The sequence below is a fragment of the Vombatus ursinus genome, unplaced genomic scaffold (genome assembly GCF_900497805.2).
Source record: "Vombatus ursinus unplaced genomic scaffold, bare-nosed wombat genome assembly UNPS02014813.1, whole genome shotgun sequence".
NCBI classification, from domain to species: Eukaryota; Metazoa; Chordata; class Mammalia; order Diprotodontia; family Vombatidae; genus Vombatus; species Vombatus ursinus.
In genome coordinates this window covers 3,161,218-3,180,823 of record NW_020954591.1, presented here as the reverse complement: position 1 = coordinate 3,180,823, position 19,606 = coordinate 3,161,218, and the positions used below count along the sequence as shown (strand labels likewise).

Genomic DNA, 19,606 nt, shown 5'->3' with positions numbered 1-19,606 from the left:
ACTATAGGCCCAAATTTTACTTACTCGCTTCCATTTAAAATGTTTTAGAGATGGAAGACACCTTAGAGGTTATCTAGTCCAATACCCTCATTTTACAGAATGGGAAATGACTGAAAGTGATAGAGCCAGGATTAGAACCTGGATCACTAGATCCCTAGACCATGGCTGTTTCTATAAACCAATACCTCTTTGGCATCTCCATAATAACCAATGTTATAATAGATGATGAAAAGGAATTAGACAGATTTTTATTTGTTGGAATAATTTAATAGAGCCTATGATTTCACTTCAGGCCTAGAAACCCTGAATAACCAGATTCGATTACTTAATCCCTTTTGGGATTCCTATAAATGTTTGGCGCTTACCTAACCCTACTTATTCTGTCATTAGATAAGTTTGGAACCGTATTTGGATATCCCATGAAATGGAAGGAATCCACTGGGGAAATTTCAAGTGCCCTCTGTCTCTGGGGTAAATTTATCTGAACCTCTCGACCTCAAGAGGGATTCCCTATATATTTCAAGTTTCTCTGGAAAATGTTTTGGGGAGTACCTATGTTGTAGAAACCAAGAAGAATTTTGCAGAATTAAACTCAGTTTGCGAGGGTGGGTCCAGAGGAGGGGTAAGTTGAGGGCTCGATGAAAGAAGAAGAGTGTCCCAATTCCTTCTGGACCAGTGCCAATTTGCTGTAGAACTTAGTCCCTGACTGAGCATGCTACACAAACATCAAGCCAAATTGATTTGGTTTATTACCTGAGAGTAAATTCCATTCAGCCCTACATCCCTAATACCTATAGGTAGAATATCACATATTCTAGGAATCTCTATAGGATACAAGTTTTTTTTTTTCCTGAGTTAATTAACTAGATTTTCTTTGCCTTTTTTTGTTTTTATTGCCTTTGGGTTATGGAAGACCATTTCCAGTTTCAAGACAAGCTTTCATTCTGTACTAAGTAAGCTACTGATAAACACTGTAAAATATTCTTTATTGAATCTGTACAACTCTGTATTTATGGTTCATTATGATTGTTACCTATACATATTAGCTGTTTTGAGACTCTTTCTTATATGGCACAGGGGAAGTAAGTGAGAAAAAATAATGCTTATGCCTCCATGGGACACCAGAGAACTCATCTGGATTTAGCATATGGACAATGGGTTTAAAATATATCCAGGGTGATTTACCAAGAATGGTAAATTTTTAAATGGAGCAAATAACCGGCCCATGAGGGCAGAGTCCTTCAAGTAAATGCAATTATCTGCCCACTGTCAACCTGCATGGAGGTATGGTAAGCCTATTTCCAAAAATGCATAATGGATGGGACTTTTCCTGGATTCAGAGTAAGTGCATACATACTCTGTTTCCTGGTGGCTTATTGTGTGGTTACAGAAAACCTTTTGATTAGCTGCTGGGACAGAACTGATTGTGCACACAAAAGTCTTGAATGGATTAACTCTTCCTCTTTTCCTTGGAGGCTTTCCAGTGAGGAGGAAGAAAAAATATTGAAAGTCTTTGGGTTGGGGAGAGGTAGTAGTAATGATGGCAGCCTACTACAGCCAACTGCCTCTTCTCCCTACCTAGCCACAAAAACATAGATATGTATTGCACCCCTATTTCTCTCCCTGCAATTTATTCTTTCCTGACCCCAGGTAAGTGAGTAATGAAGATGAAATGTTATGACCTTGTGAGCTTCAAAAGATCAGAAGAGCCACCACTAGTTTAGCAACTAGAGTCTACTGCAGAGTATGCTATTAGTTACAGCAGCCAAATCTAGTGAGGAGACAGTTCTGAGAAATGATCTGCTTAGCTCAGCAGTGAATTGATCCAGCAGCTGAGAAGCCAGTAATACAGCAAGGGGCTGACATGTTTATCACCCATGCCACACCCGAACTAAACTTGGTGGGGAAAATGTCTGGTAGTCACCACTTTGAGTCCACTCTTCCTAGAGGCCAAGGTGGTAGAGGAGGAGGAAGGGCTCCCAGTTACGGAGGTTTGGTACTTTGGTTCTTGTTCTATCTTCTCAGTAAATATTCCTTTGGAAAAACTAATTGATGTTAACTAGCTAAATGACATTGAGGAGCTATGGACTGGTGACTGATACTGAGGGAACATGCTAGATGGGGAGTCATGAGCAACAGTATTAGAGAAAGTTTAATACTTCATGATTACCCTTAGACCCTGGAGGGAAATGTAGTGAGTGATGTTCTGGAGACCCAATATACTGGTACAAGTATGGATTGTGAGAATGAACCCCAGAGCATATATCACATGTGTATTACTATCTAACAAATATTTTTCAAGCATTTACATGAAACAACATAAAGATTCATGGACCTGGTATCAGAAGGCTTGGTTTGAATTCTGCTGCTATTACTTATTAGCTGTATGACCTTGGACAAGTTATTTAACCTCTCTGGGTCTCAGTAAAATGAAGGGGTCAGGTTAGATGACCTCTAAAGTTCTTTTAATGCTAAAATTTTGTGATCTTTGCACATAGTATTATGCTAAGCACTAAGCGAGATACTAAATATATGAAATGGTCCCTACTCTAGAAGAACTTAGAATCTTGCATGGTAGAAGATATAAAAATATGAAAAACCATTACCATCTCTTAGAAGGGATGTTAGAAGGTAGCATAATTTTGGGAAGATAAGACTAACTGAACTGATTAGAGAAGAAAATACTATACTATTGGTAATATGCAAATAAGTGTGATATTTAGAATATAATCAAGAATCAACATATATGATACAGAAAAGGAAGACTATAGGAAGAAGATGCATCAATGTGGCAGACACATTAAGGAAGGTTTCATGAAGAAGGCAGCACTTGAAATGGGCCTTGAAGCCTTGGTGGAATTTAGAAAATTAGAGAAATGGAGGCATTCCATGTGGGAAAACAATGTGAGCAAAAGTAAAAAGGCAACAATATGTGGTTTATATAAGAACAGTGAAGATAAAAATTACTTGACTAGAGAGGAAGGTATGTGTTAGGGAGTGGTAGGAGATAAGATTTTCTACATTAGGTAGCAAGTAGACTTAGGAAAGTGGGTAGAAGCAGAAGTGGTTCATAAATGTATTCTATGTCATGGAATGCTTTGTCGGTAGAAGGCTACCGACAGTTATTTCTCCCTAAAGAAACTTTTTCTGGGCAGAGCCAAGATGGTGGAGTAAAAGCAGTGACTTGCTTGAGCTCTCCCCCCAAACCCTTCCAAATATCTGTAAAAAAAAAATGGTTATAAACAAATTCTAGAGCAGTAGAACCCACAAAAAGACAAAGTGAAACAGATTTCCAGCCCAAGACAACCTGGATGGTTGACTAGAAAGGTCTATTGTGCTGGACTGGGAGAGGAGTACAGTCCAGCATGGGCATTCAGGCAAAACAGGCCTTAGCAAATCTGGAGCAGGCCTCAGAGGACTGAATCACAGGCAGCTGTGGTGGTTTGCAGACTTCTCAACCCACAAATGCTAAAGACAACTTAGAAGGTCAGTAGGAAAGGTCTATGACTGTGGTGAGAGAGAAGCTTGGTCCCAGCCCCAGCCCCGGGGCTGTGGCTGCTTGCAGAGCTCTGGGCCCACAGACTGAGGGGGACATTGAGTGGCTGATCAGAGGGGGATTGCAGGGATCTCTTTGCTGGTGCTGAGGAAGGATTCTCTTGCTTTGCCTGTGCTTGGATCTGGGTCACAGTTCTGGGTGCAAATCCTGGGGTGAGGAGAAGTGCTAACATGGTGGAGCTTGTGGTGGCAGTGGAGAGGAAATTCTCACAGTTCCAAGGCAGAAAAGAGTGCTTGTGGTCACTCATAGACCAAAGCACAGGCCAAGAAAGGAGTAAACACCTCGCCCTTGATCATACCACCTTGGAAGAACTGAAAACTTACAGGTCCCTAGAAGTATCTCTGACAACAGCTGCACAAAACCCCTGAAGCTTCAGACAGTACATTCTCCACACTGGAAGCAGACCCCTACCTTAACAAAGAGTTTAAAACTCAAGTAATTACCCACGATCATGAGCAAATTACGCAAAAAAAGCCAGACCATAGAATCTTTATTTGGTGACAAAGAAGATCAAAACATACAACCAGATGAAAACAACAAAATCAAAGCTCCTATGTCCAAAACCTCCAAGAAACATATGAATCAGTCCCAGGCCATGGAAGAGCTCAAAAACAATTTTGAGAAGCAAGTAAGAGAAGTAGAGGAAAAACTAGGAAGAGAAATGAGAGTGATGCAAGAAAATCATGAAAAACAAGTCAACAGTTTGCTAATGGATACCCAAAAAATACTGAAGAAAATAACACCTTAAAAAATAGCTAACCCAAATGGCAAAAGAGGTCCAAAAAGCCAATGAGGAAAAGAATGCCTTAAAAAGCAAAATTGCCCAAATGGAAAAGGAAGTCCAAAAGCTTACTGAAGAAAATACTTCCTTAAAAATTAGAATGGAGAAATTGGAAGCTAGTGACTTTACGAGAAATCAAGACACTGTAAAACAAATTCAGAAGAATGAAAAAATAGAAAACTGTTAAATATCTCATTGGAAAAACAACTGACCTGGAAAATAGATCCAGGAGAAATAATTTAAAAATTATTGAACTATCTGAAAGCCATGATCACAAAAAGAGTCTAGACATCATCTTTCAAGAAAATATCAAGGAAAACTGCCCTGATATTTTAGAACCAGAGGGCAAAATAGAAATTGAAAGAATCCATCAATCACCTCCTGAAAGAGATCCCCAAAGGAAAACTCCTAGGAATATTGTAGGCAAATTCCAGAGTTCCCAGGTCAAGCAGAAAATATTACAAGCAGTCAGAAAGAAATGATTCAAGTATTGCAGAAACACAATCAAGATAACACTGGATTTAGCAGCTTCTACATTAAGGGACTGGAGGGCTTGGAATATGAAATTCCAGAGGGCAAAGGACATAGGGTTACAACCAAGCATCACCTACCCAGCACAACTGAGTATAATCCTTCAGGGGAAAAAATGGACATTGAGTGAAATAGAGGACTTTTAAGCATTCTTGATGAAAAGACAAGAGCTGAATAGAAAATCTGACTTTCAAATACAAGACTCAAGTAAACATGAAGAGGTAAACAGGAAAGAGAAATCATAAGGCACTTATTCAGGTTGAACTGTTTATATTCCTACATGAAAAATGATATTTGTAACTCATGAGACCTTTGTCAGTTTTAGGGTAGTTGGAGGGGAAAAAAATTACATGTATAGATAGATTGATAGATAGAGACCACAGGATGAGTTGAAGATGAATGGGTGATATCTGGAGAATAAAATTAAGGGGGTAGAGAGGATTATACTGGGAGAAGGAGAAAGGGAGAGGTAGAATAGGGCAAATTATCTCACATAAAACAGACACAAAAAGACTTTTACAGTGGAAGGGAAGTGGGAGAAGGTGAGAGGGAATGAGTGAATCTTATTCTCATTGGATTTGGCTTAAGAATGGAATAACATACACACTCAACTGGGCATGGAAAGCTATCTTATCAACTACAGGAAAATAGTGGGGAAGGAGATAAGAAAGCGGGTGTGGGGGAAGGGGATCTTGGAGGGGAGGGCAGATTGGGGGAGGGGGTAGTCAGAAGCAAACACTTCTGAAGAGGGACAGGTTCAGAAGAGAGACTAGAATTAACAAGGGGCGGGATAGGATGAAGGGAAATATAATTAGTTTTACACAACATGACTACTATGGAAGTGCTTTGCATCACTACACAAGTATAACCTGAATCGAGTTGCTTGCCTTCTCAATGAAGGTGGGTGGTGAGGGAGGAAGGGAGAAAATTTGGAATCCAAAGTTTTAAAAACAAATGTTAAAAAATTGTTTTCACAAGCAACTGGGAAATAAGACATATAGGCAATGGGGTATAGAAATCTATCCTGCCACACAGGAAAATAGAAGAGGAAGGGGATAAGAGAAGGGGGGGGGAGATAGAAGGGAAGGCAGATTAGGGGAAAGGTATTCAGAATGCACGCTGTCTTGGGGCTGGAGGAGGGACTAGAGGGGGAGAAAATTTGGAACTCAAAATCTTGTGGATGTGAATGTTGAAAACTAAAAATAAATAAATTAATGAATCATAACAAAATGCAGAAGAAGAATCTGAGTCTAAACCAGAAGAAGGCTTCTGAATTGTGAATGTGTTCAATAAAGCAAACAAATTGTAGAAAAAAAAAAACTTTTTCCAGAAATTTAGCCAAGATTGGCTTAGACTGGTAGACACTCAGGAAAATGTTTGGTAAACCTGGAGACATACATAAAAGCATAAATTCTACCCCAAACAGAATAAGACAGAAAAAACATTTCCTTTAATTCCTTTTCTGAAACTGAATTTTGTTATCCTGCAATAGATCTTTCTAGTGTATTTCCCAGTTTCTGGTTTTTCCCTTTTCTAGTTAATTTTTCATATTTGTGCCAGGCTGTTATTGAAATACTGCTTCTCTTAATGTTAGTGCCTTCTCTTTATTGATTATCTCCAATTTATCTTGCATAGATCTTGTTTCTACATAGTTGTTTGTATGTTGTCTCCCCCATTAGACCATGAGCCTCTTGAAAGTAGCAACTGTTGAGTTTTTGTTTTACCTTTCTTTCTTATCTCCAGCACTTAAGCACAGAACCTAGAACATGGCAGGTGTTCAAGAAATGCTACTAATGGCCTGACTAATTTTTGTCCTATCATTCCTCTCCTCAAAATTTCAATTCCTTCCTATTTTCTATTGTGTCAAATATAAATCCTTCTAGCTGGTTTTCCAGGCTCTCTATAACTTGAACTTTCCTTCCAAATCCTCAGGTACTTTACAAATAATAAACACAGTCATTTTCTTCCATCAAAATAAGGATTCTGGGCTTCATAACTAGCTTAACCATTGTTTCTTAAAATATACCATTTAAATGCCTGAGGACTCGGACCTCCAGCTCCCACCCCAGGGTTATATTGTTCTAATTGGTGAAAGTAAACCATATCTAGCCATCCCCAGTCACCTGATTATGTTTTACAGTCATATCCTAGGCAGATACTCTCCTCCTCCTACTCCTTCTCCTCATCCCCTGCAAACACACATACTTTCTACCCCTTGCTCTGGGAAACAGTAATTAAGGACTATCATTATTTTTCAAAAGGACATGTCAATTAATTTCCCTATGGCACCACTCATCATTCCCATATTTCTTAGATCACAGCACATCTTCTGTAGCCACCATTTCCTATATATGTGGTCTTTACCTCTCGGAATATAATCTGCAGGGAGGGTAAGTACCGTATCTCTTTTGTTTGTATTCCTAAGGGTCAACATAGTATCTTACACATAAGTGCTTAATAAATGCTTTTTTCATTAATTCCTTCAAACAGACTAAAAAAACCTGTAATTTTAAAATCAGTAATTCCCAGGAGATACATATAAAAACAGGTTAAATTATATATCTATTTATATACACTCTAGTGCAAACTATTTGCAAGAAGTTGAGGAGACATCGACCATCACCTTTCAAGGCTTCATCCAATGGGCGCTCTGAACCAGGAAGAGAGTATACATTCAAGCACTTATTAGCCAGGAATCTGATTTCTTTCATAGGTGACTGCATACTTGTCACCACATTACTTTCCCTAAAAAGTGAAAGGGGGAGGAAAAGGGAAGAAATCTTAAATACCTTTTTATTGAAGAAAAATATCTTTATTAAACTCTATAGTTAGTTTCATCACAAAAGCAGTAAAAATGAAATTTGCATTGTCACAAAGACTTGGACTGGACTCCCAGATTCTTCAGGATGTTGTTCAATTTGACTTAAATCTCTACTGACTGCTTTTAAAATACAAGATAATTTTGTCTTACTTGTATATTACAAAAATTTCTATAGTTCAAACTGCTTATAGGATCCTGTTTTTAATGTTTTGGGTTATAATAAAAGGAATACTAAGGGACACTGTATTGATCTGAAATTGTTGCATGCCATTATCATTCACATTTCACATTACAAGGACCAAAATAGCAAAAATTCCCCATCTATTAACAAAAGAAAAAAAGTTTCTTTTTTAAAATAGATCACTAAACTGTGTGAAGGTTTAGTGGCTTAGTACTTTGCCTATGGCAAGAGTTGGAAGTTACTGGCAAAAACTTGAATTTCATAGGAAGTAAAGGTTCATTTCCTACCTTTGTGTCCTGACAGTACTTGGAAGGAAGGGCTGGTTGGCTACCTGTTGCTTCTTACAAAACCTTCTGTTGCTCTGAAGCACCTTTGTAATCTTAAAAAAAAAAAAAAGTGGGGGTAAATACAAATTTCCAGATAGCTAAACAGAATTTTTTGGTGATTTTATTTTTTAGTCTCTCTGTATAAATGATATCGCTTCCACTAAAGTCTTCTTTTGATTTCTCACTGTGATGCAGAAGTGACTCTTGGTTCTCTGGCAGGTCCAGTCATACTGGGAAAGTTTTGAGTATGGTTCGGGCTGCTCATTTTATGTACCTATTATCAGAGGACCAGGAGAGCTAAGTTTGGAAGTTCATCCCCACATGGATCATTGCTAGGGAATTCAGTTTTCCATTTTATTTAACTACAACAGTTACTCGTGGAGACTCTATATTGTGGCATGGATAAGGCTGTGATATCTAGTAACGGAAACACTACAAATAAAATTACAGGTGCCTGAAGGTCCTGTATAAGCAGAACTCAAAGAATTTAGAAAGTACCTGAATCATGATAGTTGGAGGGATTCTCTCTCGAATACACTTCACATAATCAACTGTTGCCTCAAGAATTGAAGCAGCGTCATTCTTCCTCCCCTTTATATATGGTAAGAGAGTTCGCAGCTGCTCACAGCAATCCTTGATTCGTTCTCTGCTCAAAAATACTGTACATTAGGAATGAACCTAACCCTCCACTCCATTCCACACACATAACCCACCTTCTGAACTCAGAGGAGTCAATAATCCTTCTAATACAGGTGTATCAGGATAGAACTGGTGCTTCACTAGGCGCTAAAAGCTTTCAGTCACTTACAGTACATCTTTACTGTGTTACTTCAAAAGGAGTGGAGGAAGCTGGCTGTTTGAAGGATTAAACACTGTATTACAATATAACCCAGTGCTACACTTGTTCCATCCCTGCCGCCTAATGGGATTATGCAGTAGAGACTGAATTTAAGAGAAAGGACTGCAACACTGCAGTACTATGTTCAGGTAGTCAGGAAGAAGACATTTCCCACTATGTTACTCTACAAAAGTTGGTAGAATTCTTCTCCTTCAAGGTGGATGAACAGACAGAAACATGGATGGCAAATAATAATAGCAATATGAATACCTCACATTTATACAGGACTTTGCAGGTTGAAAGTGCTTTTCTTACAACAACTCTGTGAAACAAGTGATATAACTATTATGATCCCCATTTTATAGATAAGAAAACTGAGGTTCAGAGAAGTTAAGGGAACTGTACAAGGTCATACCATTATGCCTCAAAGCAGGACTAAAACTTGGTTCTGATTCCAAGTCCAATGATCTTCGCATTATACCCTGTCTTGACATAAATAAATTCATGAACGGATGCAGGAGACCCAAGAACTTACCAATTAGTCCTTTGTAATACATCTAATTTACACATAACTTTTTAATCTATGGAAAACAAGGAGACGGGGTCTCTTAGTTAGAACAAATCATGTAAACTATGAGAGCCTGCTGGCCTGATTTCAAACAGAAATTAAACCAAGTTGGTAAGAATTTGAGTAGAAGTTGTAAAGGAATCTATGCATCTTCAGAGGAGAAATTTTTATTCCTTCTACATGTCTCCCTAGCTTACAGCAAAGCAGCCAGTATACTGTGAGTATTTGATTAAGTGCTTGCTGAACATTGAAATACAAGATTAAACTGAACAAACTGCAATCAAATCTTAGCAAGAATGAGGAGGATTACTGAAATTCTTTTGGAAGCTGATGATGGTTGATCTTATAAGAAAGGTTAAAACAGGTCACCACTAATAAATATGCACCAACTTCTATCAGGAAAAAATGTTTAGAAAAAAATGGGGAACAAAAAATACAATGTGACAAAAAAGCATAAATGGATATCTATCTTTCATATCATATATATCAGCTTTATTCTGAACAAATCAGACCAACACTGAAGAAGAGTGAGTCTGTTTGCAATTCATTTCCAACAGAGAAAAATCCTAGGAGGCTGTTTGGATTCAAATCAGTTGACTGGGTCCTTCTTGGGCAGATACAAACTTCCAAGAAATAAATAATATTTTGGACTTCAGATCACTTGGGATGGGCAGCTGGATTCTCATGATTCTTCTGGTTCCATCTTCTTTGAATGACTACAGCTTGGTCAAGCATAGGATTTACTTTCATGGGTGGGGAAGCAAGGTAAACTTCACTAGGATGCTTATCTCACTATATTCACTCTGATATGAATGGAACTTTGAAAAATATTACTTCATTAGTATAGTCCAATCTTTCTGTTCCTGCTTCATCTATCTTTGCCATAAAGTATGCAGACCCACTGACTCAAAAAAACAAACAATAAAATAGCTAGGAATGAATTAAACGTTGACATTAATGTGAGATTTCAGCAATAAACACATTATGCATCTCATCTCTGACTCCTGGCTTCTCTGACTTCATGACCCAGCTATAATCTCATTTTCTACCAGAAGCCTTTCCCGATCCCCCTTTAATCTTAGTGCCTTTCTGATGTGATCATCTCCAATTTACCTTGTACATGTGTTTTTTGTAAACTATTATTTGTATGCTGTGTCCCCCATTAGATTGTGAGCTCAAGAGCAGGTACTAAAAGTAAAGCCTTTCTTTGTATCCTTAGCACAATGCTTGTCATATATTAAAGACTTAACAAATGCTCGTTGTTCTGACTTTACTTTTACTCATGTACAAATGTACATGTGAACTTTTTTTTAACCAAGAATATTTTGGAGAGGTCAGAATTATTTTATCAATCCATCAATGCCAATCAATTTCATCTTGCCACTTTGAGAATGGTCAGTTTTATTTTGTGGCAAGACAGGGTTAATTAAGTCTGGTTGCTTCCTCTGCAACTCCTTGTTGGGGGGAGGGGGGTCGGATCCAGGAAGAAGATGGAGAAGGCAGTTACAATTCCTTCACAACCTCACAACTCAGCAAACAGATTTCTTGGAAACTCAGTATTTCTGCTCCTTAAATGATGACACTGATAGAACACTCTTTAGTCCATTAGACATTAGGCCTCTATTCAGTACCCATAGTGGCTAGTTTTTACAATGACTTTTAATTTTTTTACAGTACCATCAATTGAATTGTGAACACCATATAAATTTAAGTTTTCACTACAAAGGAAACAGTGGCACAAATAACTTCATATAAATTTACCTTCTCAGCTTTTCTTTGCTTGAATGAAGAAGTGAAATCTTTTTACTTTTCCTGGAATCAGACAATGAAGTCTTTTGTCCAACTCCAGGGTTGTCTCCTAATGAATTGGAACTAGAAGCAAAAGCAAAGCACACCATAAAGGGTCAAAGGCATAAGTAAATGGCCCAGCAAACCAATACAATACCTAAAGGACATTGTTCATAGTATCTTGTTCAATATTGTACATTTCAAATCACACAGTACTTATTCTAACCAGAACTTTTGTGCTTAAGCATTTCTAAAATATTTACTACCACAATATAGTAGCTGAAACACAATAAATATTTGTTTAATTAACTGAGCATTCTATTTTCCAAATTATTGCTCATTTATTTCCTCGTTATTGCTTTTCATTGTTGTATAATAGCACATATTCTACCAGAAACATAAAGTCATCATGGACAGGTGGGAAGGAGGGAAGGATAGCACATAATGTATTAATAAGAAAAATAAACAGACAGAAATTAAGCATTTTATTCCCTGGTTTATTGCTAATAATTTGAAAACTCAGTACATTTTAAATTTCATTCATTCAACATTTACTGATCAAGTCATATAAGTTATTGTTTGAATGAACAATTTACTACTAATTTCCATACTAATGTGAAACTTTCAGCAGAGATAACCTGCCATACGAAAAAAAAAGAGAAGATAAACTTGCTCCCCAAACCCTATCATTTACTTAAAGAGGTTTTATAGATTAGCCACTTGATAAAAAAGGCAGCAACAAATGATGGTATACTAGTAAGAGATTCTATGCTTTCCAAGCTTTTTCCCCAATCTCTGATCATAAACAGTACTAGAGAGCTTATTTTTCTAATTCAGAAATTAAAACCTTGAAACATGCCCATGAATGGGAAAGCCTTTGTAATATAAAGGCTGAGACACTCAGTCACCCTTTAAACTATCCTCACTGGCTTAGGGTAAAAGTACAGTCAACTCTAAAATCACTCATTAGTTGTCTCCCAATAAATTTGAAGGCACTATTATCAATATTATCAAAAATATTTAGAAGTATGGCCAAAAAGTACAAACTGTCACTCATCTATTACTTTATTCAATTAGAGTACGTGGTGTTGTGTAGCCATTCTTTAAAGGCTCTGTGGTTGGTTGTGATTCCACTTCAGATATTCTCATGTTACATTTAAAGAAATCCCTGGAAATTTAATCAGAACAAAAGTATGAATCTATTAAACATTGTATAGAAGGTTACTCATGAGGTGTGTGTGTGTGAGTAAGTGTATATCTGTGAATACCTTCTTTCTTTGAAGACTCAACTTGGGTTCTACTTCCTCTATGATCATTCTGCTTCCCAGTTAGAAGCTCAACTTCCCAGAATGACCACTGACAGGCTATATACCCTGTCATATTCTATGCATACAGTCAGTAAAGACAGAGGATGCCCTAGAGAAAGCTACAGGAAAGTTAAGAACAAAACAAAACAAACAAACAAACAAACAAACCAGAGTGGGGACTTAAGATGTCTTGAGGAATGGCAATGATGAGAGTAGTGTAACAATACTTAGATTGGGACATCCCAGGGGTCCAGGGGCTTCAAGGACCCAAACATTTTGAATTCAGGTACCATAGAGAGCCCAAAAGATCTAGTTTTCTGAACCACAAAGATCTGGGGGTAAATGCTCAGAACTAGAAGTCAATGAAGAAACTCTGGTGACTCAGGGTAAGACAAAGCAGGACTAACTATTTCACCTAAAAAGCAAAGCAAGAACAAAGCCTGGCCATGAAACAAAATCTCAATTCAGGAATAAAATCTTAAAAGATAAATAAACCAAAGGAAACATGAAAGAATATAAGAAAATATTTTTGATGTAGAGATCCATCCCCCCTAAAGAAGAAAAGAGTAACTATATACAAATTGAAAGCAATGACTTAAAGAGAAAAATGGATTTTCCACAAAGTTTACATGAGTATCTAAAGGAAATGAAGCAAGCCATTAAAAATGGAACAAAAGTTTTTGAAGAAAGAATTGGAGAAGATGGCAGAGAGAAGCCAGGAAGTTGTCTGAGCTCTCCCCAGTTTCCCTTGGAAACAACATTAAATGAAACCTATAAATGGATTCTAGAACAACAGAACCCACAGAAAGAATGAAAAAAATTTTCCAGATTAAGATAACTTAAGGACTTCAGAAAAGGTCTTTCTTACTTGGGTAAAAGGAGATCACAGCCCAACACAGACAGTGGGTGGGCAAGCCAGCGGGAGGCTCTTAGCTACAGCCCAGATCAGCAACTGAGGCCCCTCGGTCCTAGCTTAGCAGGCTAGCAGCACAGCAGGCCAGCAGCACAGCAGGCCAGCTGTGATGCCTCCAGCCCCAGTGAAGAAAATCAACTGACAGCCCTGGAAGCCCGGCACAACAGGTGCAGCTAGGCTGGGTCATCCCAGTGCAGTAGGCAAGCTGTGAACCCCAGAGGCCCAAGCACAGAAAGTCAGTGACCAGGCCCCTGGCAGCCCTTAGCAAAAGAAGCTTGGGACTGTGCCCCAGGAGCAGAACTCAACTTTAAAAGTCACAAAATAAGCTTAAAAATGAGCAAAATACAGAAAAGACCTGACCATAGAAAGCTACCATGGTGATGAGGAAGAACAAAACACAAACTCAAAAGAGGACAGCAACGTCAAAATGCCTACATACAAAGTCTCAAAGGGGAATATGTATTGGTCTCAGGCACAAAAAGCCTTCTTGGAAGAGCTCAAAAAGGATTTTTAAATATTAAATAAGTAGAAGAAAAATTGGGAAAAGAAATGAGAGATATGTAAGAAAGAGTCAATAGCTTGAAAAAGGAAGGACAAAAATTGATTGAAGAAAACAATTCCTTAAAAAGTAGAATTGGCCAAATGGAAAAGGAGGTACAAAAGCTAACTGAAGAAAATAATTCCTTAAAATCAGATTTGGGCAAGTGTAAACTAATGCTTCTATGGGACATCAGTTATCAGTCTAACAAAATCAAAAGAATGGAAAAAAATAGAAGAATATATAAAATACATCACTGGGAAAACAAGTGACCTGGAAAATAGATCTGGAGAGATAATTTAATAATTATTGGATGACCTGAAAGTCATGATCAAAAAAAGAGTCTGGACAGCATCTTTAAGAATTATCAAGGAAAACTCCCCTGATATTCTAGAGCCAGAGGGTAAAATAGTAATTGAAAGAATCCACTGATTGCCTCCTGAAAGAGATCCCAAAATGAAAACTCCAAGGAATATTATAGTCAAATTCTACAATTATCAGGTCAAAGAGAAAATACTGCAAGCAGCCAGAATGAAACAATTAAAATATCATGGAGCCACAGTCAGGATTACACAAGACTTAGCAGCTTCTACATTAATGGATCAGAGATCTTTGAATATGATATTCCAGAGGGCAAGAGAGCTTGGATTACAATCAAGAACCAACTACCCAGCAAAATTGAGCATAATCTTTCAAGGGAAAAGATTGACACTCAATGAAATAGAGGACTTTCAAACTTTCCTGATGAAGAGACCAAAGCTGAACAGAAAATGTGATCTTCAACTACAAGATTCAAAAGAAGCATAAAAAGGGAAACAGAAAGGCAAAAATCATGTTATTCAATAAGGTTAAACTGTTTACACTCCTACATGGGAAGATGATACTTAAAACTCTTGAGAACTATATCTCTGTTAGGACAATTAGGAGTATATATAGATAGAGGGTATTAGTATATGTTGACTTTGATGTGATGATATATGAAAAAATTAAGGGGTTAAAAAAAAGATTGTACTAGAAGAAGAAGAAAGGGGGAAGCAGAATAGGGTAAAGTATATCACATGAAGAGGTGCAAAAGACCTATTACAGTAGAGGGAAAGAAAGGAGGGAGTGAGCATTGTTTGAACCTTACTTTCATTGGATTTGACTTAAAGAGAGAATAATATACATATTCACTTGGGTATTACTCTATATGGAAGAAGGAGGGAAAAGGGAAAAGAAAAAAGTGGGGGCAATAGAAGGGAGAGCAGAATTAGAAGAAGAAAGGGGAAAGAAAGAGGAAGGAGGTTAACAGAAGGGAGGCGGTGGTCAGAAGCAAAACACTGGTGAGGAGGGACAGGGTGAAAGGAAAGAGAAAAGTATAAACAGGGGGGAGGAAATAGGATGGAGGGAAATACACAGTAATCAGAACTGTGAATGTGAATGGGATCAACTCTCCCACAAAATGGAAGCACATAGCAGAGTGGTTTAAAAACCAGAATCCTATGATATGTTGTTTACAAGAAACACATTTGAAGCAGAGAGATACCCGCAGAGTAAAGGTAAAAAGCTGGAGTAAAATATATTATGCTTTAGCTGAAGTAAAAAAAAAAAAAAAAAAAAAAAAAAAAGCAGGGGTAGCAATCATGATTTCAGACAAAGCAAAAGCAAAAATAGATCTAATTAAAAGAGACAAAGAAGGAAACTACATCTTGCTAAAAGGTACCAGGACAATGAAGCAATATCAATACTGAACATATATGCACCAAGTGGTATAGCATCCAAATTCTTAGAGAAGTTAAGTGAGTTATAGGAAGAAATAGACAGCAATATCATGTTAGTGGGGGACCTCAACCTCCCCCTCTCCAACCCAGATAAATCTAACCACAAAATAAACAAGAAAGAAGTTAAGGAGGTGAGTAAAATTTTAGAAAAATTAGATATGATAGACCTCTGGAGAAAATTGAATGGGGATAGAAAGGAATACATCCTTTTTTATCAGTGGTAAATGGCACCTACACAAAAACTGACCATGTATTAGGGCATAAAAACCTTACAATCAAGTGCAGACAGGTAGAAATATTAAATACATCCTTTTCAGACTACAATGCAATAAAAATTACATGTAATAAAGGGCCATGGAAAGACTAAAAATTATTTGGAAGCTGAATAATATAATCCTAAAGAACGAGTGGGTCAAACAAATCATAGAAACAATCAATAATTTCATCAAAGAGAACAATGAGACAATATACCAAAAATTTTTTAATTCAGTCAAAGCAGTACATAGGGGAAATTTTATATCTCTAAATGCATACATGAATAAAATAGGGAAAGAGGAGATCAATGAATTGGGCATGCAACTAAAAAAGCTAGAAAAAGAACACAATTAAAATTACACAATTAATTAAATTGAGAACACAATTAAAAACACCCAATTAAATACCAAATTATCTGAAAATTAAAGGAGAGATTAATAAAAATGAAAGAAAGAATGGGAAGCAGAATAAAGAGCTTGGGACAGAAAATAGCAAATCTTAGCCAAGTAATGGACTTTCTGAAAAATAGAATAAACCAAACATACTTCAATGACTCCATGAAACAGCAATAAATGTTAGGCCAAAATGAAAAAATTGAAGAAAAAAGCAGAAGAAAATAATATATCTAGTATCATAAATAGCTAACTTGGAAAATGGCTCAAAGAGAGATAATTTAAGAATCATTGGACTCCCTGGAAACCAAGAAAAGTCTGGATACTATATTTCATCATAAATGAAAACTGCCTAGATCTTTTAGAACCAGAGGCCAAAATGAAGACAGAAAAAATTCACCTTCACCTAAGGGGAAAGGGGACAGAAAAGTCACAAAAATACTACAGACATCCATAAAGAAGCAATTTAAGTACCAAGGAAACTAAATTGGGATCATATAGACCTGGCAGCATCTACTATAAAACAGGAGAGCTTAAAATACAATGTTCTAAAGGGCAAAACATATGGACTTACAACCAACAATAACTTATTCTGCAAAGAAGAATATAACCTTGTAGAGGGAAAAATGGATCTTTAATAGAAAAGAGACTTTCAAATACTGCTGATGAAAAGACCAGAGGTGAGAAATATCTTTGAAATACAAATGTGAGTCAAAAGAAACTCTGAAAGCTAAATTCAGTTGAACAAACTAGAAGGAGTTTTATGATGATGTTGGGCTAACAACCTAATAGGGAGGGAAGAACCAAGGGTCCCTTCAGAACCTGAATGTCTACAAAGAGTACTTGAGAAAAACTGTTCCTAGGAATGGAATTGTTCTGGTTGGTTTTTTGTTTTGTTTTGTTTGCAGGGGAGGGGGTAGGAAAGGTAACAAGAACACACTAATGGAGAGCACAGAAGGGGGCATTAAACTCTTCTGCTGAGCTCTCCCAATCCAACCCTCTAAATAACTCTTTTAAAAATGCCTCAAATCAAATTCTGGGAGGAGAACCAAAAATAAAATTCACAGTATTACAGTATCTCATTTTTCCATCTTAGGTGGGCTGAAAGATAGGTCTGCCTGCAGATACTGGTGTCCAGGCTGGCTGGGAGCACTGCTGGAGGAAGCAGCCCTCACAATGGGGCCTGGAGGGGGAGGCAGCACCCCCAATGGTGGCAGAATCAGCAGTGGTGGTATCAAGAACTTTTAGTGCCTAAGGACAGTAAGGAGACTAAACGTCTGGTCAGAAAGATATTACAGAGGACTACTGTGCTAGCAGTGGGTGCAGATTATGTGCCATTTGGAAGATCCTATGCCCATTACTCAGTTTTGGGTCACAGTTCCAGGGCAAAGAGGAGAGATTATTATCTATGATTGGGAGGGAGCAGAGGCCCTATCTAGGTAAGGACCAGAGTGCAAACCAGGAGAAATGTGACCAGAGCTCTCCCTGGATCACAACATCTTGGACACAATGAAAATCTACAGGCCCACCGGATCTCACCACAAAAGTGCAGGCTAACCATCCTCACACCTCCTCCTCCAGCAGAGCACAGCCCAACTCAGATATGAAATCCAAAGTCAAGAAATAGGCTGGAAAAATGAGCATACAACAAAAAAAGAACCTGACCATAAAAAGCTTCTATGGAGACAGGGAAGCTCAAGACACAAACTCAGAAGACAATGACTTAGAAAACATCTACAAGTAAAGCTTCAAAGAAAAATGCATATTAGACACAAGCCCAAAAAGAATTCCTAGAAGAGCCAAAGAAGGAGCTAAAAAAGAAGCCAAAAAATGTTTTTTAAATTAAATAAGTGGTAGAGGAAAAATTGGGAAAGGAAATAAGAGCAATGCAAGAAAAATATTAAATGAGAATTAACAACTTGATAAAAGAGGTATAAAATCTCATTGTAGAAAATTACTCTTTAAAAATAAGAATTGGTCAAGTAGAAGCTAATGACTCCATAAGACATCAAGAAACAATTTAAAAAGTCAAAAGAATGAAAAAATTGAAGAAAATGTGAAATACATCATTGGAAAATCAACTGCCTTGAAACATAGATTGAGGAAAGATAAGAATTACTGTACTACCTGAAACCCATGATCAAAAAAAAGGAGACTACACATCATATTTCAAGAAATTATAAAGGAAAACTTCCAAGATATCATAGAACCAGAGGTCAAAGTAGAAATTGAAAGAATTCACTAATCACTCTCTGAAGGAGATCCCAACATGAAAACTCCAAGGAATATTATAGCCAAATTCCAGAGCTCTCAGGTCAAAGAGAAAATACACCAAACATCTGTAAAGAAATAATGCAAATGCATGCAGCCACAGTTAGGATCCACAAGAATATACAAATATTCTTTATAATACAAATATTTGTATTTTTATGATATGCATTTATAATACAAATATTCAAATATAACAATATACAAAAAGGAGGAAGGAAGGAGTGGGAACTCCCTATTTCTCATAGAGTATGTAAGAATAAAAAGTATGGAAAAGGGGATGGCAGAAGTAAGCATTTCTCTTATCTGAACCTCATTCTTATCTGAAACAGATAAAGGGGGGCAGCGAGGTGGCACAGTGGATAGAGCACCAATCCTGAAATCAGGAGGACCTGAGTTCAAATCCGGCCTCAGAACAAACACTTGACACTTACTAACCTGGTGACCCTGAGCAAGTCACTTAACCTCTATTGCCTAAAAAACAAACAAACAAAAAACAAACAGATAAAAGATGGTTGAAAACGAACACACACACACACACACACACACACACACACACACACACCTGAACAGTTTGGTATACAAATACATCAAACAGCAATGGGAAACAAGTGGGAATGTGGAGAGAGAATGGTTAAGACAGAATGATATAAATAACACTGGGGAAGGAATAGTCATAAACATAATAAACTTCCTAATTCCCAGAGTTAGGAGGGATGAAAAGGGGGTAAAAAAGGAAAGATTAGACTCTAAAGGAATGATTACTATTTGAGGAACTTCTGA

General features: G+C 37.3%; 1 protein-coding gene across 1 annotated transcript in view; it reads right to left on the bottom strand.

Moving 5' to 3' along the window:
• Window positions 1–19,606, bottom strand: part of SOHLH2 (spermatogenesis and oogenesis specific basic helix-loop-helix 2) — a 62,780-nt gene that overhangs the window by 17,209 nt on the left and 25,965 nt on the right. Inside the window, exons 6-9 of the mRNA XM_027877568.1 lie at window positions 11,364–11,474; window positions 8,695–8,842; window positions 8,158–8,249; window positions 7,486–7,613 (exon numbers count right to left, since the gene is read on the bottom strand). Of these exons, the coding sequence (XP_027733369.1) occupies window positions 7,486–7,613; window positions 8,158–8,249; window positions 8,695–8,842; window positions 11,364–11,474 (479 nt within the window). The remainder of the gene's footprint in view (window positions 1–7,485; window positions 7,614–8,157; window positions 8,250–8,694; window positions 8,843–11,363; window positions 11,475–19,606) is intronic.